Source organism: Chrysemys picta, chromosome 3, assembly GCF_011386835.1.
Source record: "Chrysemys picta bellii isolate R12L10 chromosome 3, ASM1138683v2, whole genome shotgun sequence".
Taxonomy (NCBI): Eukaryota; Metazoa; Chordata; order Testudines; family Emydidae; genus Chrysemys; species Chrysemys picta.
This window is the reverse complement of record NC_088793.1, coordinates 202,108,203-202,134,954: the sequence shown is the minus strand read 5'-3', so window position 1 is coordinate 202,134,954 and position 26,752 is coordinate 202,108,203. Positions and strand designations below refer to the sequence as shown.

General features: G+C 44.9%; 1 protein-coding gene across 2 annotated transcripts in view; it reads right to left on the bottom strand.

Moving 5' to 3' along the window:
* Positions 1 to 6,300: 6,300 nt before the first annotated feature.
* Positions 6,301 to 26,752, bottom strand: part of GPCPD1 (glycerophosphocholine phosphodiesterase 1) — an 87,567-nt gene continuing 67,115 nt past the window's right edge. For both annotated transcript variants that reach the window (XM_005287440.5, XM_005287441.5), the window contains exons 15-20: positions 18,225 to 18,286; positions 16,159 to 16,224; positions 15,054 to 15,190; positions 13,006 to 13,141; positions 12,456 to 12,616; positions 6,301 to 8,017 (exon numbers count right to left, since the gene is read on the bottom strand). In XM_005287440.5, the coding sequence (XP_005287497.2) occupies positions 7,828 to 8,017; positions 12,456 to 12,616; positions 13,006 to 13,141; positions 15,054 to 15,190; positions 16,159 to 16,224; positions 18,225 to 18,286 (752 nt within the window). In that variant the 3' untranslated portion in view covers positions 6,301 to 7,827. The remainder of the gene's footprint in view (positions 8,018 to 12,455; positions 12,617 to 13,005; positions 13,142 to 15,053; positions 15,191 to 16,158; positions 16,225 to 18,224; positions 18,287 to 26,752) is intronic.

The following is a 26,752-nucleotide window of genomic DNA, read 5'->3' as shown; positions in this document are numbered from 1 at the left end:
CAAAATTATGAGATGTTACAGTAATAGGGGTATATAAATACCTAAGATAGACAGATAAAATACAAAATGAGTCAAGTTATATCAGGTACACTCTGATCGTTTGTAAGTAGAAGCTAAGGTAAAGCAAAAGAGGATGAGTGGATAGTACAGGAACAGGAGTGAAAGGGCAGACAGCCAGGGGAGAGAAATGGGACTGAAATTGCTTGTGATAAATTACACCAATTGAGGATCTGGTTCATTTGACTGAGTGGAGAGAAACAGAGAAATGAAATCACATTGAGTGGGCATTCATTCCCAGACAGCTGCTAGACCAAAAGTCTCTAGTTAAGAAACATTTAAATGTATCATTGTTAACGAACATCTTTACTGCTTTGCCATTAGGTGCTTCATGCCCTTAGGAACACCCTGGGCCGATTCTCAGCAGCTCAGCATCACCATTGTCAATGAAGCTAGGTTGATTTGTACTAGCTGAGGAGCTGGTCCTGAATTTCACGTCGTCGTCTTGAAGGAAACTCTAGTTCCTATGCCAGCAAACCAATTACCATCTATTATGTAACTACAAAGCTGTGTGCATTGTTCTCAAAAGCCTGGCTGTGTAGCCTCGGGAATGGAGACATTCAAAGACCCCACAGAACTGCCAGCCTTTGATTCCACGGGCGGTTTAGCATTCTTGAGTGTTAATTTGAATGAGCTAAGAGTTCACCTTATTAAAACCAGGCTGATTGTTCAGGGTATCTGTATTTCCTTTGGGTGAAATAAGGACACGCATGCACTGTAAAGATGTTTCAACCCCCGAACTCAAGAGAGTGGCTGGCCCAGTAAAGGTTGCTGAGACAGGGATGGATTTTAGCACAGCTAAGAGGGCAGGTGATAGCTGGAGTGGATGCAGATGCTGGCCCTGAGGTTAGGGTTGCATCTGGAGCTGCCTCACTCAGCCCTACTTATCCATCTAAACCAATTTAAATCTTCCCTCGTCTTCGTTCTCACACTGGCTTCACTTCATATCTGACTGAAATCTAGTGTAGGTACTTACAGGGCCTCCATTACTGTAGTATCTGAGCAACTCTCATTCTTTAATGTCTTTATCCTCACAACACCTCTGAGAGGGAGGGAAGTGCTATCATCCCCATGATGCAGATGGAGAACTGAGTCGCAGAGTGACTAAAGGCTAGATTTTTAAAGGTATTTACGCACCTGGTAGGATTTTCAAAAGCACCCACACCCCCAAGACCTATTGAAATCACCTACATCCTTCTGAAAATTCCACAAGGTGCCTAAATACTGTTGAGGTTCAGGGCTAAGTAACTTGACCAAGGTACACAAGAACACTGTGGCAGAGCAAGAAACCCTGGGATCCACATGGACACACACTTGAAAGAGAGGCTCCAGCTTCCCCTCAGACAACTTTTACTGTTCAGTTATGTGTATTCACAGCAAAATCCCATAACATGGTTAACAATTTTGGGTCCAGTGTAAAATCAATGGAATTTAATACCAAGTTCACTAATGGAAGGGAGATTGTAATAATTATATGAATCATTTTCAGATTTAATTCAATACGTATGTTCAATGGAGGGTTTTTATCTGCAGCTGCCGCATCATTTCCAGTAGGGGGCAGATTTAAAGGGTTTTGCCCAGAATAAAGGTCAAGTTTGTCAGAGAACACATGGTACTTCAGATACCAGGCCAAATCCAAACATGCTGATGTTTTGGAAGATTTGGATCTGGATTGCGAAACCCTCCAGTCTGAGCATGTTCCAATCCAGATTTGTTATTTGGCCCAGAAATATAAAGTACGGTTCTAAGGTTTCGGTTTGGGCCCATTGCTAGTATGAAGATGATCATTCTAACAATAGAATATTGGCCAGACACCTGCGATGGAACATATGACGCAATCTTCTTACGTTATGAAAGTGAGGTTTGGAAAAATGTTGAATTAATCTCACTGCTCTACGTAGGTAGGACTGGCCCATCTCAACCAGCCCAGTGCTTGGCAAATGCTCAGAAGCTAGGAGAGAAATTCCATCAGGCTTAGCCACCACAGTGCAGAGACTTTCTAAATCAATTCCTTTGAGGTCTCTTGGTTTTAGCAAAGGAAACTCCAGGCTTGATCAAAGCAAATAAACAAAGCTGCAGGTGGCAGGACCATACTCACTCAGAACCCACAGACTTAAAGGAATAATTAAGGCTTAAAAACAGTCTCTCTCACCCTCTGGCCTTTCCTGCTTTTCATTCTCCCCTGCCAAATGACGCAGAGTGCTCATCTCTGCAGTGATGCTGGGGGCTGCCTGTCTTGTGTTCCCATAGGAACAGGCAACGCCTGGCAGAAGTGCTGCAGTGGCATGCAAGTACTCAAAGTAGGGTGGCCAACTTTCTAATTGCACAATCCTAGCCCCGCCCCTTTGCCAAGGCCCTGCCTCCCTTCCCCTCACTACATTCCCCCTCCCTCAGTAGCTTGCCCCCCCGCACTCACTTTCACTGGGCTGGGAAAGGGGGTTGGGGTGCAGGAGGGGGTGAGTGCTCTGACTGGGGATGCAGGCTCTGAGGTGGGGCTGAGGGGTTTGGGGTACAGGAGGGGGCTGTGTTGGGGGGGTTTAGGGCTGGGGCTCAGGGTTGGGGTGCAAGCTTACCTCCCAGTCAGCAGTGCAGCAGGGCTAAGACAGGCTCCCTACCTGTCCTTGCACTGCACTGTGCCCCAGAAGCAGCCAGCAGGTCCAGCTCCTAGGCGGGGGGGCAGGGGTCTCCATGCGCTGCTCTCGCCCATAGGCACTGTCCCCCCAACTCCCACTGGCTATGGTTCCTGGCCAATGGAAGTGCAGAGCTGGTGCTTGGGGGGGGGCACATGAAGCCCTGTGCCCCCCCGCCTAGGAGCAGGTGTCAGGACAGCTGGGACTAGTGTCTGCCTTAGCCCCTCAGCACCGCCAACTGGACTTTTAGCGGCCTGGTCAGTGATGCTGACCAGAGCTGCCAGGGTCCCTTTTCAACCGGGCATTTTGGTTGAAAACCAGACACCTGACAACCCTAGCTGAAAGGGTCCGAGCGCGGATGAGGCTGGCTTTGAAGAGGAAAAACAGCAATGTCTCTAAAGTGCTGAAGAAAGACCAACATTTTCTAGAAGCTTCCATTACAATGGGGTGCCTCCGACGTGGAAGACAATTGAAGAGGTGGGTTCTCAGCACCTCTGAAACACAGGCCCAAGTGGTCTCAGGTTCGGCATCCAAAACCAGGGGCCTCCTACATTAAGTGCCCTCCTGGAAGTAATCTCAGCCACTCTCCTCTGTCGAATCCCACCTCAAGATTCACTTTTCCCCTGACACCAGTGAGAAGCCAGCCCTGAGCCAAGCAATAATGGTTAGGCAGGGCAGCGGCCAGGGTTTGGGGTTGGGGTTGGGCCTTCGGATGATTTGGAACCACTGAGCTCCGTACTTAGCTAATTCACGTAACGGCTAGCTGGGCCACCTGGAGAACAGAGCAGCTACTGAGGCCTGAGGGGACGCGCTGCTTCATCAACCTTCCCCAGCCCACAAGGCGGAGAAGGGAGCTCTCACCTGGGATGCTTACACAACCTGCCAGGAGCCGAGGCCAAAGGAGAGGGGTCAGGCTGCCTGGAGAGTGTTGCGAAAGTAACCTCGTCCTTGCAACTACTCATTGGACACCAGGGAGCCTTCCGATGCCTGAGCCATAGATCTGTGTGTGTGTGGGGCGTGGCACCGGGATGGGAACGAGGGGCATTCATGGCAATACATTAACGCTAGAAGAGACTGTAAGGGACACTGCACGGCATTCCTGGGACCCTGCCCGCGCCATTTCTTCGTTAGGAGTTATAGCCCCCCTCGTCCCTTAAAGTGGAGAAACTCCTGTCTGAGGGGCCTCCACGACCTGCCCCCGCCTCATCACCAGGCCCCCCGAGGATACTCACTGCAGCCCACCCACATGAAGGATACTCTGACACGAGTTCTACGAGGAGCTGAAGGAAACCCAGAGTTGAAGAGCCTCACCTTCGTCCAGGGACTTGGTTAGATTTTGCAAACAGGCAGTATCCAGCCAGCCATCCTCTGGCTGGGGGGAGCAGCCACAGGCACTGGGTCAGTGGGGAGGGAGGAAGAAGAGGGTAAATTGGGGCCCAGATGGAGCCACCCCTCCCCCCATTAACCCCAGCTCCGGAACTGTGCACGGGAGGACCCCTCCCCCCACCACTGGGCACTAGTACCCAGGTGGTGCCTCCTCTCTCCCACCCTGTGTGGCCTTAGGGGAGAACAGCAGAGACGCCAACCGTAGGGACAGGAGCTGCCCAAGCAGGAGGCACTGGACAGTCCAATCCGAACTCCGTGTGTGCTGTTCCTGCCCAGCGCTGACTGGCCACTTGCTCCAAATCCCTCCGCCCCGTTTCTTTACTTCAGCTTCCCTCCACACCTGCCCCTCTGCTCCCCACTGTGTCCCCTTCAGCCCCTTCCCATTTAGCAGAGCCCCTCCTAAACCCACCACCACCCCCAAAAACCCAGCCCAAATAATAGAACTCGTATGACATTTGGCCACACTGTTCACTCTGCTTGTGTGTTCTACCCCTGCACTCACCAATATAGTCCATCTGGTTTACCTAGACACTATTGCTTCCTTGGATTCCCGTCTGTGTCCAGCTGCTGTCTCTTGTTTTAAATCTGTATTTTAAACGATTTGGGGCAGGGACTGTCATTGTCCTGTTTGTACAGCGCCTAGCACAAAGGTGCCTAATGGATTTCTTAATGGAGCTGCAGGAGGACGAGGCAGCAAGGGAGGCGTACCCTGGCATCATACACTGGCACAGCTGCTGAAGCCCCCTATGAGATCACAGCAGAGACTGGTGGAATAATGTAGTCATGCAGACCTGCGATGACCAGCAGTGGGTCCAGAAGTGGAGCACTGGAACTGATCCAAGAGGTGAATATAGCTGAACCACTTGATAATAGCGACCATATATCATGGGGGGTGGGGTGGGGAGGGAGAAAGACACCAAAGAATCTCACCACCTTAACATTTAGCTTCAAAAAGAGGAACTTCACAAAAACGAGGAAGCTAGTGAAATGGAAATTACAAGGTACGGTCACAAAAAAGTTAAATGCCTGGAAACTGCATGGGAACTTTTTAAAGACACCATAATAGAGGCTCATATTAAATGTATACCCCAAATTAAAAAGCATAGTAAGAGGACCAGAAAAGTGCCACCCTGGCTAAACAACAAAGTAAAAGAAGTGATTAGAGGCAAAAAAGGTAGCCTTTAAAAATCAGAAGTTAAATCCTACTGAGAAAAATAGAAAGGCACGAACTCTGACAAGTCAAATGTAAAAGTGTAATTAGGAAGGGCAAAAAAAATTTGAAGAGCAACTAGCCAAAGATTCAAAAACCTAACAGCAAAAAAATGTTTATGTACATCAGAAGCAGGAAGCCTTTCAAACAAATCAATGGGGCCACTGGATGATGGAGATTCTAAAGGAGAGCTCAAGGAAGACAAGCCTTTGCAGAGAAACTATGAGTTTTTTGCATCAGTCTTCACTGCAGAGGATGAGAGGGAGATTCCCACACCTGAGCCATTTCTTTGCAGGTGACAAATCTGAGGAACTACCCCAGACAGAGGACCAAATTGATTAACAGTAATAAGTCATCAGGACCAGATGGGATTCCATGGTCAGGTTTTTTTTGTCTGAACATAGGTGGAGGAGCCAAGAACAGTGTTGACATTGGTGATGCAACATGGCAGCATTTACGCATTGTCCTAAGTGCTGCTGTACATTGTTAAGCCATTCCAATCCTCGTTGGCAGAGCAATGCAAGATCCTACATTCAACTGTATGGCACCATGCAAGCAGAGGTACCTCTCTAGTGTCCCCCACTGCTGCCTACACATCACCAGCAACAGCTTAATATGCTGCTCTCTCATTGAAGGTACAGCTCAGCCTACACTAGCGATGAAACGTGCAACCCTCTAGTGTAGTTAGTACATCAGTTTGTAAATTATGTTGTATTGAAAACGGTGTTAACATTACAAGCTATCACTTTAAATTCTCTGGGTCTTCGAATCATGCAATCTGGGTCATCAGTCAGACTGTAAGAGAGCCAGTCTGGTGGGTTAACAAGCACTTGGGCATCTTTCAAGATAAATAATTAAATTAAGAACATTGTAAAATTTCATCACAATCTGCAGTCTTAGATTTATGAATCTGGATCTGTGCAACTTCTGTACCAAACACCACTGCTATGATTTACTACCGAACAGTTGGCTTCAAACCAGTTTAAGTAGCTCATGAAAAAGAAAAATTAACAGCTGTTTTTAAATTCAGATTTATTTTATTTTTTTAAATAAAGACAATTTCCAAGTACTGTGCTGTTTGTGGAGGACAAAAGAAATTTAAATACTAGATATGCAAGGCAAGCTGAAAGAAACCCTTTGCCTCAAACTATTCAGTGGTGCAGGCCCAAATACATATTTGCAATTGCTCATGTAATCAATTCTATGCAGCAATGACAGTATTCAAAGAGTATTATACAAGCTATCAATTTCATTGTCAATTTACAACAAGGGAAAAATAAATATTTGGGGTTTTTTATTATACATGAACACTTCAGTAAAAAGTTATAGCTGTTGTGTTGCCATGACAGTATCTTACGAGGTACAAATTGAAGAACGTGCATACATATCTAACACGATTTTCTAAACTACAATTTTGGAATAAATTACAGAGGGCAGATATCAGCCAATAGAGGATAAGGATTATCTGAGAAATCAATTTTGAAAGCAGAAATCACAACTGTTGCAGAATACAAAAGGTCAGTGGTCTGTAACATGTAGTAAGATGAACTGTAGATGGTAAAAACCTTATTTGAATATACCTACATATAGGCTCATGGTTTTAGGCAACAAAGATTAAGCGTTTTAATTCATCCTTGCTACCCTCCCACTCAACTAGCACCTCAAAGATGCAAGGACCACTGCAAACACCTATAAATTTCATGCTTAATATCTGAAGCATGCATTTTGTAGAATTTGTGTGTTATACACATTTGCTCTTTTAAGATTATTGTGCAACAATGAAGTTCTTAACCAATGAAAAATCTTTTTTTGTGTCTAAAGTTATTTGCAATGTTTTGAGGTTTGGCAGGGTTGTGCAGGATTAATTAAAAGCTGTACTTGTGGTTGACCCTTAACTGCCATAAACAGACTTTATGCCATTCAGTTGGCTGGTAAAGAACAAAAAATGGCAGCCTAAAGGTTCTAACAGAGCAAGAAAAATCAGTTCATGTGCACTACAGTTTCCTTAAAAAATATATATACACACACATTTTAAGATGGCACAAAGGTTTTGTACAATTGGATGCATCAGTGCAAATACATGCATATGAGGTACTAATTTATTCAGGCCAGATCTAATTATGCATACATTACAATCACTCCCCTAATCTGATGTCAGATTAGTACTGGAATCAAATCTATGACAAAATGATATATCAGCAGTTTCAATATCATATCACAATAACCTCTAGAATTTCATCTTTGAAAGTACCACACCTCAGATTGCTCATTTTAGAAGACATATTTGCACACTGTTACAGTACTTGGTTTCTATTTTAAGATTTTGAACTTGTTGATTGTGATGATTTAAAAATTGTATATGTAAACTGGAACAATAATTATAACTGGCCTAACATTTTAACAGAATTTTAAATTCTAGCAAGTACTGTCATGGAATAGGAACATGGTTATTGCTCAAAAAAATGAAGGCATAGATGGCACTGCTCCAATAGTGAAAATTAAATACAGAAAGCAGAATCCTGCCTGGAGTCAGCCTATGCACACTTAAGCATTTGGTAAGTTATCTATGCCATTCGTTTCCATAAGGCTATTACGACATTTACACAGAGACATGGTGCTAAAGTGGCTAACAGTGGGACATGTACAGAATTTCAGCTCTGGTAATTCTCTCTTTAGACGTTCCAGCTGCTCTACCTGGAATATATTTGGTTGTTCAGGCATCCAGTCATATATCCTGAATAAATGAGAAAAAAGTCTGTAAGAAATGATGTTCTACAAAAATAATGCTACATAAAACTACTGTTAAATTTCCATTTTCTCTGCTTAGAGTGAAATTAGGTAGCTAACACCTCTATAAATTAGTAGATCTGTACTTAACACTTGAAACTTGTCTCTCTAAACCATATCCTGCAATAGAAAGTGGTAGTCCTTTATCAGCATGGTTAACGGTATGACTGGAGATGCTAAAAAGCAAGCAAACTATGACCACCAACATCCACTTATTCTTCTGAAGACATGACTTTACGTTAATTAATACAGGTGTTGTATTAATTTAGATGGAATATATGATCCAAAGATATTAACATAACCCAGTCACTATCCAACATTAAACAGTGTTGGACAAGGTCCGGAGTTTGGTATGTAGAGATTTCAGCCAGCTTTGTACCATTGCAAACACCACTGAAAATCCTTTTAAACCTTCTTTTATTAAAGATAAAGAAGAGGAAAAACACTGTTATAGCATTTGAAATGTAAAGTAGTAAGAATGTTAAAATGAAAAACTATTTTCCTGTTCTTTTCTCATTAGCTGGAGAGAGTTTTCGCAGTAACCTCCAGCCCCTTGTTTGACAGTCCCTTTGAGCAGCAGTTCTCAACCCGGAGTCTGCGGCCCCATAGGGGGCTACAAGTCAGTTTCAGGGGGTCCGTGAAGCAGAGCCAGCGTTAAACTGGCTGGAGCCCCGGAAGAAGGCTGACATTATATCCAAATAGTCCAAATTCAGGGTTTGCTGTTGCAAATTATAAAAGTTTTTTTTTTAAGGAGCATTGTTCGTGTTTAAATAATCCCCACAGAAGTTGCCACTGCATTCTATATTGGTCCAATTTTTAAGACAACTCACTGGCAGCAGTGGGTAGAAGAGAGGTGTGTCTGTTCTTCTCCACTATCTCTTGAATGGCTCCTAACAGGATGAAACTCTAATGCCCTCAATGGACTTGCATCCTTTCCAATCTCCCAGAAACTCAGCAGTTCATTCCATTCTTCACTCAGTAGCTCCCAACTTTCATCTTTGCTTGTCAACTCACTTATTTTACCCCCAATAATTAGCTTTTTAAGAAGAGTTCATTTAGATATTAGTTAAGTATAAAATGTTGTACTTTAAAAGTCCAATTAAAGCTTTGTATTAAAAACTAGTTCAAGTGCCACCAATATCAAACACAAACTAACACAAAGGCATATCAGAGTGGTTCTGTGATCAATGTGATGTTCTGTTGTACTAGATACTGAAGCTCATGCAGTATAAAACTTAAGGGCCCAGTATCAGCCTTAGAAGGTGAAATTTCCTTGATTCACATATAGTTATAGGAGTATTTATATAAGAGTGTGTTCTAATACTGGGTGAAGTACACAGTGTTTCAAGATCCTAGTGCCAATGAATAAGACAGCAACAGTTTGGCTTTCCATTCCATTAAACATTTCCATCTGCTTTACTAAACACTAGTTTTGTCAACTGGAATATTTTTCTTTTAAAATAAACGTTCAGGTCCAAAATACTCAGATACTGGGCTTTTTGGGAGTACCATTTATAATGCATAGTAAAGCAGAAAGCTTGTAACCAAGGAAGCATGTAGCAACACAGTAGAGTAAATTTATTTCAGAGCTCAACAATCATTTAAAGAGTGATTCTTTAATATCTGTATTTCAGTTGCACCCATGGGCCCCAATCAGGATTTAAGACCCATCATGCTAGACTATGTCCATGTCCTTTAAAAAAAAAAATAATAATATTACAGTCCCAGGCAAATAACATAGGGACAGTGTGAAAGGGAAAATATCAAATATGTAAGTTTACACACAAACTAAATATAGTATTATTAAATGGCTTAAAAGTGAAGAAACCAGTATGACAGGCAGAAAGTCTTTTTAGGAAATATCTATATCTAATGTTTGTCATCATGCTATTTAGGTGCCAAATAGTAATTATACAGTAAGCATCTTGTCAGTAGAATTATTACATGCAGATATTATATCTATCTGTATACTTACAATATCTGTCTTTTATTAAACATAGTTAGTTGAATATCAATGTTCAACATTTATTAAACATTAGTTAATCTAATAAAACACTATTTAACTTTAATTTTACAGGAAGGCACTGCTAATTTACATGAACACTTGGGCGATTAAGGCCCCAAGTTTAGAATTTGTATAACATATTTACAGAACATATGTTGTTTTTTAAAAAGAAGTTAGTCCAATGAGTTTGGATTGAACATTCCCTTGTAGTATTTGCAACACAAATTCTACAGCTTTGCATCAGTGCATGAGAATTAACTACACCGGGCTGCCAATAGTGCCTCATCTATGCTAAAGCTTTCATTTTTGTGAGTATACATGACAACAATAGTGAGAAATTAAGAAAATACTGTTAGGTGGGTGAGGCCCAAGCTGTAAGTTATGTAAAACAATTATGTACCAAAACTAATTCTGGAAATGTTTTTCCTTGATGGTTTTAATCCCAATTTAAGTTTGATAGATTGGATGTATATATTCCACTGTGTTGGTTGCAACCTAGACACTGCAGTTTTGTGCTAGAATGCAAGAGCCAGAAAATGAAACTTCAGTTTCGACAGCTTTACCAAAGTGAAAAAAGAAATAAATGGTGAAAAGTATTTTTTTAATTTAGGTTTAATTAATACTTTCATATAGAAATTTGTTAAATTATTTTAATCATTAGCAAATTCTCTAACTTTTTAGCTATTAGTCACTTAATTTTCTGTGCCTCTGATTTCCCAGCTAGACTCCAGTTCTTGGGAGTATATATGTACTTCTGTCCTCATCACCTCTCTTTACTGTAGTATCTCAGCACCTTGAAAACATTAATGAATTTTCAACATCCCTGTAAAATAAGCAAGTGCTAGCCTCTTTTCACAGCTGGGAAAGTTAAGCAACTTGCCCAATGTCACAAGTTTGAAAGGAAAGAAGGATGGTTTTGTGGTTGGGTACTAGACCAGGATTCAAGAAATCTGGATTCACTTTCTGGCCCTCTCTCAGTCAGCAGATCCATTCCTAAGGGAATCCTCTCTATTATGCCACCAGCTGTAACAGTTGTTCCTCCATGTACTGTAACTACCTTTTAGCATGTTCAAGAAAGAATTACTATATAGCATTTATTTCCATAGCTAAGAGGCATTCACCTTCAGCTGCAGTTTAGGAACTGCTGCTGCTGGAGGTGTTAAGTCCTTTCCATCAATGAGAGACTTTTAGGATAACAATTTCACCAGTACTTTTCCCTCCCAAGTTAGGCCTAGCCCTTTTCATAACCTCAGGACACAAAATAATCAGTCTTCTAGAATCAAAATGGTCAGTCAATATTAAAGAAAACAAGGTGGGTGAGGTAATATCTTTCACTGGACCAACTTCTGTTGGTGAGAGAAGTTTTAGAGCTTACCCAGAGCGCTTCTTTACTAACTGGTCCACCAAATCATATTATAGGTGTGCAGGGGTGGTGTGTGCGCTCCAGGAAGCTATATGCAAGCCTCTCCTCTTACATCTTATTATTTCCTTACTTTAAAGAAGATGTAGCATTCTACTGCAGAGTTGGAGAAGAGATGTTGTGACACTTTGGGGTTTGCCCACCCTTGACCTAGAATCTTCTAAAATTGAGGAGTAGAGGTTACTGGCTTGAGAGAACTGTGTCTAGCTCCTCTTGATGACAAGAGCAGTACTGATTACACAAGAATGTACAGTTTTGAAAGTCAATTTTACTAAACAGAACAATATCTGAAAATATTAAAAAATACTTATTACACTTAGTTTTCAGTTAAGCAAACTTTCCCACCTCTTGTATACAAAGTTTAAAAACCAATCAACAAAAATGCCAGTTACATGTTAGGGTACGTCTACACTGCCCATGTTACAGTACGGCTGCGGCAGCACTGTTACATGGGCAGTGTAGTCATGCTTTATCACCAGAGGAGAGCTCTCCCAGTGATAAAAAATAACCGCCCCGAACGAGCAGCGGTAGCACGGCTGTCTATACTGGAGCTTTTCAGTGCTAAAACTTGTCACTCATGGGAGTATTTTTTCACACCCCTGAACGACTAAAGTTTTAGTGCTGAAAGTGGCAGTGTACATGCAGCCTTATATTCGTAAACTAGTTCTCTCTTTTAGGAATCAAACGCAAGGCCACTCAATAAACTGGCCATCCATGTACTCGCAGCGTCCTCCTACAGAAGGAAGAGTCATCTACGTTTCACATATGCAACTGAGACCATATATGTGTGAGTTTTAGGACAACTGTCTCTTGAACTTGGGTTTACAGACACATACAGAGCAGGATATTCTAACACCCACTCAAATAAGGCCAAAATCAAAGTGAAGTCGATGCAGGATCAGAAACAACAAACATTTCATATGCTCACTTTAGGTATTGTAATTTTAAAGTAATAAATACCTGTCATATATTAGCCCATGAATGCCATATTCTCTCAACTTCTTCCTGTTCTCTGGGTCATTTGTATCATCACCCCAACTGAAAATAACTAAACCTTTAGATCTGGCCTCTTGAATATATGATGGGTTCCTAAGCAGGTCTTCAGCGTGCACATTAATTCCCTGAAAAGTTATAAAAAACACTTAAGAAAATGCAAATATAATCTAGACTAAATACTCTTAAAAGTCAGCATTTCTAGCTTTTGATCACTGAAATGTTTCACAATTTTTAGACAACTAAAAGAAAAAAAAATCTTATGAACTCCAGGATTAAATGAATATTGAACAGTAGTTAAAGAAGCAAGTCTTTAAAAATGCAAGAGGACTGAAGTGCATTCTTAGTACTTTAAAGCAATGAAAATACATTACTACATTTGTTTGCTAAATGTTTATGTATTCTTTTAACAGTTTGCTTGTCACCTTATGTCACCTTAAGTCAGTTTATCAGCAATTCTGGAATATAGCAATAAGTTAGTTTCATTTCACAGAGTAACAAGAGCATAACAACTTACCAGCAAATTTTCAAACTGGGCAAAGCTCATGGCAATAGGAGTTGTACGAGACCGGAGATCCATAAGTTCTGGATACATATCAGATTTTCCTTGCGTTAGAAACAACACAGGATACTTATTTTGCTTTTGCCGAACCCTGTAAAAGAGTATAAAAATACAATTGCAAAGGGAAACTTCACTAGTGTTTCTCTCACACAGATGAGAATATAAAAGCAGAGTCACCATTCCCAAACTGTATTGACATGTAATATGCAAAGTATTAATCAAGGATTAAGCAGTTGTGGACAGACACCAGTCTGTCTAGTCAGTTGGACATGACTAAAAAGTTAACAATGCAGTAAGCTTTACTATATTCCAGAGAAAGACCAGGCAAATGTTATGAGAAAATGGAGAAATTCTTTTTCATAAGACTGATTTTTTTCTCCCTTTTCTTCCTAAGCAAAAGGGACATGACTGCCCTGGATTTTAGTTCCAGAAAAGATAGTTTGGCATAGTGATGTCTCCCTTTCCTGCATAGTAATATGCATATTTGCATGTTTGAACACATTCACTACAAATGACAAGTTTAGTCTCATGGTTAGAAGGGAATACTTTTACTTATTGGGTATTCATTTAATCCTTTGCAGATGCAACAGATAAACACTGCAGTTTTGCCTCAATGTGTACAACATATCATTGTCCCTTTCACCACTTTAGAGATTTACATATTTCACACATATTTCAACTATTTAAAGTAAGCTAAAGTATGTTCCCCCCTCCCCAAAGTTTTCCATATATAAAATTCTAGAAGCGAGTAGCCTTCTATCATTTTTCCCTTTACAAAACACACAATAGCAAACTTAAAACATTCCCAAGCCACACCACTTTAGAGTTGGTTCACCAGCACCGCTATGAAATAGTAATAGGTGGATGTAGTATTCCGGGCATGGTGATTCATCAACTTTGACTCCTCCGTCACTTACTTTTCACCTTTCATTGCCCCCTCCTAACCAGCCCCTTTGCACCCTTCTTCCACTCTTTTCCCCAGGCTGTCCCTTATGTTTGGAAGTCCTCTTATTGTCAAGTACCTGTCTTCTTTCAAATCTCTGCTTTAAAGATTTTTTCTACACAGTCTTTCAATAGGGAATTCTGCAATATTTCCATACAAAGACTGGTGTAGTGTGTAGATTACTCTATGTCTGTCCTAGACCATAAGTTCCCTATTCAGGGTCTGTGTCTTCTTTATTCAGCACCCAGAAAACCAACATAAGATGTGCCACAACAGAAAGCCAATTAGTTTTTCTAGAAAGCCAATATCCAATAACTCTATTTATGTAATTTAAGAATTTTCATGTTTTTTTAAATCAGAGGTTTGTTGAAAATTGTCAATAGAGAATTCTATCATTATATATGTATATTTAATTTGCATGCACTAAATAACTGCCTGTTCTAACATGGTCACCTATTGTGACAAGAATTGGCGGTTACCAGATAAGTGTACTGTCTTGGCATTTGTTTGCACAGCAGCATATGGACACTGACATTACCCCAAACTGTCCTATAACTGAAGAGACATTAGAGCTGTTATCTGGCCCTGACTTTCCTTATGCAGTACTGTGAAGCAGAGCATTTCAAACAGGTATTTTCTTATTCTGAGACACTAAATATTTTATCCTCCAGCCAAGAGGAAGGAACAGATTGACACATGCTGGAATGGCCAGGCAACTGAAGCCAGAGGGAAAGTGAAACCCCAGTATAAAGTCTGCTCTTTTTCCTGTTTTAAGAAAATAAATGTTTACTCAGACAACTGAGCCACTTTAACAAATAGTAAATTCTCTATTTTTTCCAATGCCTTTTCTCTTAATATGTTGCTGGCTTTGTTTTCAGATTATATTTTTGGGCATGAGTCAGATGGATGAAAGGTCTAAATCCATGTTTAGCAACTACACTTAAGTGTGTTGGCATTCAAACTCAAGTCACAAAAATAACAATGAGTTTTCCATTGTTTACTAACACTGAAGGTGAAATCTATTGAGTCAAAAATGGTTTAAAGTTGAGTTGTAACTTACATTGTGCAAATGTCTGCATCAAATGAAGAAAATATAATTCTCCTTCTTCCAGCATTTTCTAGAGTAGTTTTTAGAATGATATCTAAGAAGAGGTTCATATCAAAATAGGTTGACAGGTTGCCATCCCATTTCCCATCCTATAAAAACAAGAACAAGTAGTTGAACTAACTCAATGACTACTATGCATCCGAAGAAGTGGGCTGTAGTCCACGAAAGCTTATGCTCTAATAAATTTGTTAGTCTCTAAGGTGCCACAAGTACTCCTGTTCTTTTTTCAATGACTACTGTAATTATTTCAAATGACAGGAGTCTATTATTTAAGTTGAGTGAAAAAAGAATCCAGCTCGTCAATATGAATAAAAAATAGCACTCTTCTCCAGTCTACCAAGTGCTGTTTGCAACACTATAGAGCTGGCTTTCAACAAAACTGTTCAGAAATATGCAGCTTTTAAATCAGTGTTATGCATTTTATAACTTTTAATGAATCTTGAAAAGTCCATTTAAACAACTCACTTTATTCCTAGGGACATCAACTATTCATGAAGTCTATTAAAATTAAAAGATCATTTGCATAATAAAATCATTTAAATATGGGTTATATTAAAAACAAATGTAAACAGAAAAATATTAAAAAGCCGAATGTGGTATAAATGAATAAAGGAAAGGGCAACTAACATTAGATGTTTTGTACAACCATCTGTAAGTATATAAATGTTGTAGCAATATTTAATTATATAAATAACTCAGGAATCTTTTCATCTTTAGAAGATGATTGCCTACAAAAAATGGTCAATTCTGCATTATGATCCCAATACAAACACTTATGCATGTGCTTAAAGGGAAGTACGTGTCTGTTTATTTGCAGGTTCAGTCTCTTACTTTCTAGTTCTAAAGCTAGTAGGACACACTGTCAGTGAAACAAAACTGCCTTTTACTGTTCAAAAGAAAAAAAGGCTGGGTAAGCCTAAGAACTTTGATTCAATAAAAATAACGGTAAAATAGTAGATGAGGTCTGTGTCACATGCAAACTGACATAGCAAGATATGCATGGTAGTCTGCAATGTAACACAAGTTATCAAAACAAGGAACATTATCAATTGCTTACTCTTTGTTGGCAGATCCACTTTATTTCTATGTTAAACCCGACATCTTCAGGAAGGGATTCCAGAACCTGGATACAATAGTATTATAAAAAAGGACCAAATCACATGATGCTCATTAAGTACTATTGGCAAGGATAAATACAGAACCAAAAATGCTGAAACATCACCCAACAAGGGCCAAAAAGTACAGCATACATATGACTCTTTAATACTTAAAAGGCACATTATCCCTTTTCTACTCTGGTCCAAAGTGGGTCAATGGAATAATGAGAGAAACCTTCAGGAATTAGCTACAGCATTATCTGCAACTAATTTCTTATGTACTAACACTTTGAGATGTACAGTTATTTACAAATTACAAATATTTAGTGCATACATTTTCTGTTTGGCTACTTATTACATATGTTTTTGTTTTATATCAAAAACAATTGCTCTGATACATGAAAAGTCACAATTTCCCTAGTTAACAGCCAAAAATTGACTAGGCCAGTTCATTATTCATTTGTTCATGTTTACCTTTCAGACGAAAGATAAAGATTTAATTACTTTCATTTGGATTTTGGAGAACAGTACCCAGCAATTGCTGCAAGGGGCAAACAGAAGCACAGTTCAAGAAAAAAAAGTTTCAATCATTATCACAGACTAAGTCTGGTAAACAGTTTCTGAAGAAAAAGCCAACTCAAAAACACAACTTTGGCAAAGATTAGTTATTAATGGAATATACTGGAACTGTACTCACTCAGTGCTATATGTGGCTGTGCTAAGTGGCAGAAGCTAAGTGGTGAACGAATGCAATTCTAAGGCTAAAGTTTTGAAAAGTGGCCACCAATTGCGGATGCCTCAAATTTGGTGCCCAATTTGGAACTTGTGTTGTGGTGCTAAAAATAGCCAGGTAGACGTTCATGCTTGGGCTGGAGCTCAGCCTCTGAAGCCTAGGGAGGCGGGGGTGGGTTTCAGAGCCTGAGCTCCAACCCAAGCCAGAATGTCTGCACCACAATGCCAACCTGAGTTTGCAGACCTGGGCTCTAAGACTTGATAATGGCATAGAGAGTACACTTATAAAGCTTGCAGATGATACCAAGCTTAACCTTCTTAATCTCTAAGGATAGGGCAAAAAGCAATGGGCTTAAATTGCAGCAAGGGCGGTTTAGGTTGGACATTAGGAAAAACTTCCTCACTGTCAGAATGGTTAAGCACTGGATTCTCCATCATTGGGGATTTTTAAGAGCAGGGTGGACAAACACCTGTCAGGGATGGTCTAGATAATACTTAGTCCTGCCTTGAGTGCAGGGGACTGGACTAGATGACCTTGTGAGGTTCCTTCCAGTTCTACGATTCTATGATCTATGACACTCCCCCAGAGGTCTGATTTTCAGAGATGTTAAGCACCTGCGGGTCCCAAAAACTTCTAGAGTTGTGGATCAACAGGATTTCTGAAAAGCAGGTCCTACGTGCCAAGCTGGGCACCTAAAAACTGAGCCATCCATAATTAGTGGCCACTTTTGAAAGTTCTGGCCCATAGCCTCCTTTTAGTGCCCTACACCCATTTTCTTTGGCTTTAATGCACTGCTGCTGGTAAAAAGCTTCTTGTCAACTGCTGGGAAGAAGTATTTCATTACCCACCAGTGAGCTCCTATTGCAGAAAAATCAGGATGATTCAGGAACTGGAAAGAAATGGAAAAAATTCTTCCAGATCATTTTTTTTGGCTTTTCCTCAAAATTGAAGCAGTAAATCAAAAGAGGTCCCATTTATATGTTGGAAACTGAAGGGGTTTTGAATGTGGCTGATACATTTACAGTGGCTATACAACCTACATTGGTTATTTACTAGACAGTTATAGCATTTCAGTGCCCCAAACTCATGTGCACATAGACAGTCAAAAATATTTTCCATTTTGAACCCTTTCCTCGTCCTGCGACAAAAACCTTTGAAAGTTCGTGTTCTAGATTCCACTTCTCCATTAAGCATGCAAAAACCCAAAAACTTATTTATAAATATTTTCAAATTTCAATTTGCCTAGTATTACATTGCTCTACATTGTCTAGTTCTATATTGACTGCTGCTTACCGTCTGGAGAGACGGAAATGGTTGGTCCTCAGAAACAGGGCTTTCCTCCCCTTTAAAAGATGCTGAAATTAAATAAAAAAAAAATTTAAAAAAGGTGAATAGCAGTGTTGCGGATTGTGGGGGAGTTAGGGCCCTGCACCCCTCTTCCCGAGATTCACTGCGACTCTCAGCCAGCCAGTAAAGCAGAAGGTTTATTCAAGGACAGGAACACAGTCTCAAGCAGAGCGTGTAGGTACGACCAGACCCCCCTCAATTAGGTCCCTCTGGGAGGTTCAGGGAGCTTAGACCCCAGCTTGGGGTTCCCTGCGTTGCACCACCCAGCCCCAACCGAAACTCAACTCCCAGCCCCTCCCGCTGCTCCTCTCCTTTGTTCAGTCTCCCGGGCAGAAGGTGTTAATTCTCCCCACCCCCGTTCCTGGCTCAGGTTACAGCTCAGGTAGCTCCCTTCAAGGGAAGTCCCACATCCCCACTGCAACCCCCCTGCAACATTCCCAGGTCAAATCTGCCCTGCTCCCTGCTCCGTCACATCTCTCCCCCCTTCGAGACTGAACTGAGCGGGGTCACTCTGACCAGTGACCTGGGGAAGTTCAGGGCTCCCTCTCCGGGACAACGCGTCCGCTATCAGGTTGTCACGTCCCTTCACATGGACCACGTCCATGTCATAATCCTGCAGGAGCAGGCTCCATCTCAGGAGCTTGGCGTTGGCTCCTTTCATCTGGTGCAGCCAGGTCAGGGGAGAGTGGTCGGTGTGCACGGTGAAGTGACGCCCAAAGAGATATGGCTCTAGTTTCTTGAGGGCCCACACCATGGCCAGGCATTCCTTCTCGATGGCCGCGTAGTTCTGCTCCCGGGGTAGTAACTTCTTGCTCAGGTACACGATGGGGTGTCTCTCCCCCTTTTCATCCTCCTGCATTAACACCGCCCCCAGTCCTGTGTCTGAGGCGTCGGTGAACACCATAAAGGGCTTGTCAAAGTCTGGGTTTGCCAGAACTGGGCCACTGACCAGAGCCTCCTTCAGCGCCCGGAGAGCCTCCTGGCACTCCTCGGTCCAGACCACTTTGTCTGGCTTCCCCTTCTTGCACAGCTCAGTGATGGGGGCGGCTATGGCGCTAAAGTGGGGCACGAACCTCCGATAGTACCCTGCCATCCCAATAAAGGCTTGGACCTGCTTTTTGGTTTGAGGAGCGGGCCAGTCTCTGATCACCTCCACTTTGGCTGGTTCCGGCTTTAGGCAGCCGCTTCCCACCCGGTGGCCTAGGTAGGATACCTCAGCCATCCCCACCTTGCACTTCTCCGGTTTTACGGTCAGCCCAGCCTTCTGGAGTCGGTCCAGCACTTGTCTAACCTGGGATATGTGGTCCTCCCAGGTCTGGCTAAAGACACAGATGTCATCGATATACGCCACGGCAAAACTCTCCATCCCCCTCAGTAGCTGATCCACCAGGCGCTGGAAGGTGGCCGGCGCTCCCTTGAGGCCGAAGGGCAGGGTCAGGAACTCATAGAGCCCCAGAGGGGTGACAAAGGCCGATTTCAGCCTGGCATCTGCATCCAGCGGCACTTGCCAATAGCCCTTTGTAAGATCCATGGTGGTAAGGTACCGAGCACCTCCCAGCTTGTCTAGGAGCTCGTCCGGCCTGGGCATGGGGTAGGCATCGGCTACAGTGATGGCATTGAGCTTCCGATAGTCCACACAGAACCGGATCGACCCGTCCTTTTTGGGGACCAGCACCACCGGCGAGGCCCAAGGGCTGGAAGACGGCTGGATCACCCCCAAAGCCAGCATGTCATTGACCTCTCTTTCCAGGTCCTGAGCAGTTTTCCCTGTGGCTCGGAAGGGGGAGCATTTTATAGGTGGGTGCGATCCTGTCTGCACCCGGTGGACAGTCAGATTAGTGCGTCCAGGCTGGTTGGAAAACAGCTGCTGGTACAGATGCAGCACCCCTCCGATCTCAGCTCGCTGGGCAGGGGTTAGCCGATCAGAGAGGGGAATTGCTTCCAGGGGGAAGCCAACTCTTGTCCCAGGGAATAGATCTACTAAAGGGTCATCTCCCTGCCCCTCCCACTGTCCACACACGGCCAACACCATATTCCCCCTGTCATAATATGGCTTCATCATATTCACATGGTACACCCGGTGGTGGTGTGCCCGGTTCGACAGCTCCACCACATAGTTTACCTCGTTTAGTTGCTTGACAACCTTGAAGGGCCCTTCCCAGGCGGCCTGGAGTTTGTTTTTCCTCACGGGGATGAGGACCATCACCTGATCCCCAGTGGCGAAGGCGCGGGCCCGTGCTGTGCGGTCATACCAGACCTTCTGCTTCCTCTGGGCTCTGGCCAGATTCTCCCTGGCCAGGCCCATGAGCTCGGCAAGTCGTTCCCGGAAGGTCAGGACATACTCCACCACCGACTCTCCGTCAGGAGTGGCCTTCCCCTCCCATTCGTCTCTCATCAGGTCGAGGGGCCCCCTTACCCGCCTTCCATATAGCAGTTCGAAAGGCGAAAACCCGGTAGACTCCTGGGGTACCTCCCTGTACGCAAACAGCAGGTGAGGTAAGTACTTGTCCCAGTCCTGCGGGTGCTGATTCATAAATGTTTTCAGCATCATTTTTAGCGTCCCATTGAACCTCTCCACCAGCCCGTTGGATTGGGGGTGATATGCTGAGGCCCAGTTGTGCCGGACCCCACATCTCTCCCACAAGCACCGGAGTAGGGCCGACATGAAGTTGGACCCTTGGTCCGTCAAGACTTCCTTGGGGAACCCCACTCGGCTGAAAATGGTCAGCAGCGCATCCGCCACAGTGTCTGCTTCAATGGACGATAAGGGCACTGCCTCGGGGTAGCGGGTGGCGAAATCTACCACCACCAGGATGTATTTCTTCCCAGACCGGGTCGTCTTGCTGAGAGGTCCCACTATGTCCATGGCCACCTTCTGGAAAGGCTCCTCTATGATGGGCAAAGGTCTCAATGCTGCCTTCCCCTTGTCCCGGGCCTTCCCCACCCTCTGGCAGGGGTCACAGGATCGGCAGTACTGCCGGACGTTGGTGAAGACCCCGGGCCAGTAAAAGTTCTGTAGCAGCCTCTGCCTGGTGCGCCGGATCCCCTGGTGCCCTGCGAGAGGGATGTCATGGGCCAGGTACAGTAGCTTGTGGCGAAACTTCTGGGGAACCACCAGCTGCCTCCTGATCCCCCACGACTCCACTTCCCCCGGGGGAGCCCACTCTCGGTAGAGGAACCCCTTCTCCCACAGGAACCTCTCCTTGCATCCTCTCCTCATGGTCTGTCCCACACTGAGGTCAGCCAGGCCCCTTAGCTTCCGCAGGGAGGGGTCCTTCTGCAACTCGGCCTGGAACTCGGCGGCTGAGGAAGGGATGGGGACCTGCTCCCTCTCGTCGGCTGGGTCGGAAGCCCCAGCCACCCCGCGGCCTGTCCTTGGGTGTTCCCTCCCCACCCGGGAAGGGTTCGGTGCCTCCGGTGGGACATCCTTCCCAAGGTCAGGGCGTAGTGCCCCTCGCCGGCTCTGGCTACGGGTCACGACTAAGGCGGTCTGGGGGCTGCTTGGCCAGTCCTCTAGGTCCCCCCCCATCAACACCTCAGTGGGCAAATGGTGGTGCACTCCCACGTCCTTGGGGCCCTCCTTGGCCCCCCATTTCAGGTGTACCCTCGCTACGGGAACCTTGAATGGGGTCCCGCCCACCCCGGTCAGGGTCAGGAAGGTGTTGGGCACCACCCGATCTGGGGCCACCACCTCGGGCCGGGCCAGTGTCACCTCTGCGCCCGTGTCCCAGTATCCATAAACTTTCTTCCCATCCACCTCCAGGGGAACAAGGCACTCGCTCCGCAGGGACAGCCCCGCGCCAACCCTGTAAACGGAGAACTTTGAATCCGGAGCATCTGGCCCCCCAGAGAAGCTGGCCGGGGGCCCTTCTCTCTCTTGAGCAGTTGATAAGCTGCCAGCCCCTCTTGCGTGGGAAGCCTGCCCCTCGTCCGTCTGGGCCTCTACCAAGTTAACCCGGTGCGGGTTCGGTCTGCTCAGTCTGTCCTTGAGCTTGGGGCACTGGGCCCGAACGTGGCCTCTTCGGCCGCAGTAATAGCAGCTCAGGTCCCGTGGGTCCCCTCGAGCCGGTCGGTTGTCCCTGATGCTGGGCCTTCCCCGTGGGAGGGGATTCCCCATATTCCCCCTTTGGGAGGTCCCAGGGTGACTCTCTCTCTGCATCGCGGCGGGCCTGTTCCTTTGGGGCTCCTCCCTGCCACCCCCTGACCGGCTCTTTACAAACTCATCAGCCAGCTGCCCGGCGTGTCGCGGGTTCTCTGGCTTTCTGTCCACCAACCACAGCCTCAGGTCGGATGGGCACCGCTCATACAGTTGCTCCAGTACCAGCAGTTTAATCAGGTCCTCCTTCGTCTGGGCCCCACCAGCCCACTTGCTGGCGTATCTTTCCATGCGGACGGCTAGTTGCAAATATGAGATCTCAGGGGTTTTATCTTGACCCCGGAACCTTTCCCGGTACATCTCAGGAGTCAGCCCAAACTCTCGTAGCAGGGCCCTTTTGAATAGTTCGTAGTCCCCTTTCTCTGCCTCTCCCAGTTGGCGGTACAATGCCACGGATTTGGGGTCCAGTAAGGGGGTAAGGACCCGGAGTCTGTCCGCGGGATCCACCCGGTGCAGCTCGCAGGCCGTCTCAAAGGCCTCCAGGAAGTCATCCATGTCCTCCCCCTCCTTGTATGGGGCCATGATGCACTTATCAAAGCTCCGTGCAGTCCTGGGTCCCCCATCACTCACCGCAGCCGGGGGTTCGCTGCCCCTCAGTCTCGCCAGTTCCAGTTCGCGCTGATGCTGTCTCTCATTCTCCTGTCTCTGTCTCTCATTCTCCTGTCTCTGTCTCTCATTCTCCTCCCGTTCATGCTGATGCTGTCTCTCTTTCTCCTCCCGTTCATGCTGACGCTGTCTCTCTTCATGCTGTCTCTGTTGTTCACGATCCTCCAGCTCCCTCAGTTTTAGCTCTTTCTCCCATTCCAGCCAATTCCGCTCCCCGGATGCCGAACGTCGCCGGGAGGCTCCTCTGCTGGCCGGCGGGCTTCGCCGGGGGGACCCCCTGCTGGCCGGGGGGATCACGGCGCCTTCGGTATTTGCTGGGCTCCTCCCCACCCTTCCCCTAGGCATAGGAAGGAGGGGTCTCGGGAAGCCCTCAGCAGCCGGCTGACCACTCCCAGCTGGGACAGACACTGGTGCCTGCGCTGCATTTGCCAGGCTGCTTCCCTGAGACACAGGGATCAGTTCATTCGCGCGATCTTCCGCCTCCAGCTGGGCAATGAGCTGTTCTTTGGTGAGCCTCCCAATGCGCAGCTGCCTCTGCTTGCACAGCTCCACCAGGTCGCTCTTAAGCCGCTTGGCATACATCTTCCTGCTGGCCACTCACCGGCCTGTGTGCTCACAGCTCCCCACAGTTCCCAGGGGGACCCCTAGTGTGCCAGCCCTTCTCGAGGTCACCGCCTCTCTGCCAGGGTCGAGCTGCAGACTCCTCCGCCCCTGGGACCACTCGCTGCGATCCCCCCGGGGGACCCTGTTACTGCAAAAGTCCTTCTCGCTGGTCACACACTCCCAGGGGTAATAACCGTCTCTCTCCCACTCTTCAGCAGGCCTGGTCCCCGTCAATCCCCCTTCGTTTTACTGCTCCCCAGTCACTTACTGCAGGAAGCGCCGTCCACGGGGTGCAGTAGATCCCGTCGCTGCCACCAGTTGTTGCGGATTGTGGGGGAGTTAGGGCCCTGCACCCCTCTTCCCGAGATTCACTGCGACTCTCAGCCAGCCAGTAAAGCAGAAGGTTTATTCAAGGACAGGAACACAGTCTCAAGCAGAGCGTGTAGGTACGACCAGACCCCCCTCAATTAGGTCCCTCTGGGAGGTTCAGGGAGCTTAGACCCCAGCTTGGGGTTCCCTGCGTTGCACCACCCAGCCCCAACCGAAACTCAACTCCCAGCCCCTCCCGCTGCTCCTCTCCTTTGTTCAGTCTCCCGGGCAGAAGGTGTTAATTCTCCCCACCCCCGTTCCTGGCTCAGGTTACAGCTCAGGTAGCTCCCTTCAAGGGAAGTCCCACATCCCCACTGCAACCCCCCTGCAACATTCCCAGGTCAAATCTGCCCTGCTCCCTGCTCCGTCACAAGCAGTATTGCCAACCCCCAAATTAGGAGACTCTTCAAAATCATGAGATTTAAAAAAAAAGAGATTAACTTTTTTTGAAGTTTGTCTTCTGATTATTTAACTCCTCCCACCCCACCTCCAACATGTGTGAGACTTAGTGTTGCCAACTCAAAGGTATAGTGAACAAGGTGATTTTGGCCATGCTGCATGAGCTCTTCCTCGAGTACTCAACTGAGATGGGTCCCCCATTGCGCTATGGTCTGTACAAACATAGTAAGAAAGCTATGCCCTGAAGAGCTTACAATTTAGTGCAAAGTTTGTGACAGGGGAGCTGCAAGTTGAACTCAGAGGCTACCAGACTTTCTTTAAATGGGAATGCCTTTTAACCCCTGCTGAGCTGGATTTCATACTGGTGACCTACGGTTGAAAGGCTCTACAGCTCATTAGCAATGCCCTGAGACATACAGAGCACGTCTACACTGCAATAAAAACACCCACAGCTGGCCTGTGTCAGCTGACTCAGGCTGCGGGGCTATAAAATTGCCATGTGGACCTCCAGGCTCAAGCTGAAGCCCGGGCTCTGGGACTCCAAGAGGGGGGGAGGTTCACAGACCCCAGGCTCCAATCCAAGCCTGGACGTCTACACTGCAATTTTGTAGCCCCATAGCCCTAGCCCCACAAGCCTGAGTCAGCGGACATGAGCCAGCCATAGGTGTTTTACTGTAGTGTAGACATACCCAGAGTTCCCTATAAGTGCTAATGTTATACTTTGAGAATTAAGCTTGTTTTCTAGAAGTTCTGACCTTTTTGGAAATTACAGAGACAATATCTTCCACTCAGGAAACACAGAGACAGTCTCCCACACATTACTCTCAGCCTCAAATACCTCTCTCTATAGGCAGTCTTAATCTCACGTTCTGTTCTTAAAGTGACAACTCCCATTAAACCAAAGTACAAGCACAAAAAAATGCAATAATAACTATTAATACCACATGTAAATGCCCTCTAAATGCAATGTTTTGCAATATAAAACCATTCCAACTCTTACTTCAGGGTCCTACACTAACTTTTTATTTATATATTTGTTTCACTCCCACATGGGTCATTGTCAGCAGAGTTTAAACCTTCTATTTCACAGCACAAATCTCTTCTATTTCTGCTAGGGTAACTGGTGAAAGGAAAAGCATGCTGTTATTCTCAGTAGGAGCCTGTCCATACAGGGAGACATCATACACACAGTGTCAGTGGATTACACTAGCATTTGAGAAACTGCCTAACACTGGGCATCAGAGTTCTTGTTTTTTTTCTTCTAGTTACAGGACCAGATTGTGGTCTAGTGGTTATAGACAGCATAGCTAAATATAACAATACCCCTGTATGTTGTCTTTGGAGAATGAGACAGAGACCTCTGGATGTAAAAGCACAGGCCTTTACCAGATTTTTTTAACATGGAAACCATAACAAGAGTCGTAAGCTGCTGTGTGGTCTGCTTGCTAAAGGGTGACAGAGCCACATGTTAGTATGGGTTACAGAAGCACCTAATTTGCCATGTTCCTTTGGCAAACTGCATCAAAATGGGTAAGATTTGGCTTTCTTATATTAAACACCTAGGTTTGATTCCCAGCTCTGCCTAAAAAGTGACCTTATACACATTCTCCATTATCCTGTGAAATTGATGAACGATACATAACCCCTTCTCCAAGGCAGCAGTACGAGACCTTGGCTCATAATTGTGAAGGGCAGAGATATATTAAAGAGCTGAAACTAAAATTCATGGTCGCAGTTCAGTGCACCTTCCTCAAGACTACAGTGTAGTATGTAGGGAGCTCACTTGGATTTTGCTTTCCCCAAATTATATAATGGAGGGAGCTTTTCACATCATCGCAAGACTGCCTATCGAGGTGGCCAAAATCATGTTATTTCCAATAAACTCGAGTTGGCAACACTGCGAATTGCAAACACCTAATGCTGGAAGACATGTATCCAATAAGAACTAGATACAAAACAATACTATTTATCAAAATTAAGCTAGTCAATGCATTCTATACATGAACGTGGCAGTCAAAAATTGAGTTGCACAATACTTTAATTGGCATCTCCAGCTAAGTAGTACACCTCTACCCTGATATAACGCGACCCGATATAACACAAATTCTGATACAACGCGGTAAAGCAGTGCTCCGGCGGATCAAAGCAAGTTCGATATAACGTGGTTTCACCTATAACGCGGTAAGATTTTTTTGGCTCCCGAGGACAGTGTTATATCGAGGTAGAGATGTATTACTAAACTTTAAAAAACAAATTACAGTACATTTACTAGTTCATGATGAAATCTTAATATATTTTGCCACTTGTACTTCCATTTAATATAGTACAGTGTGATGCACAA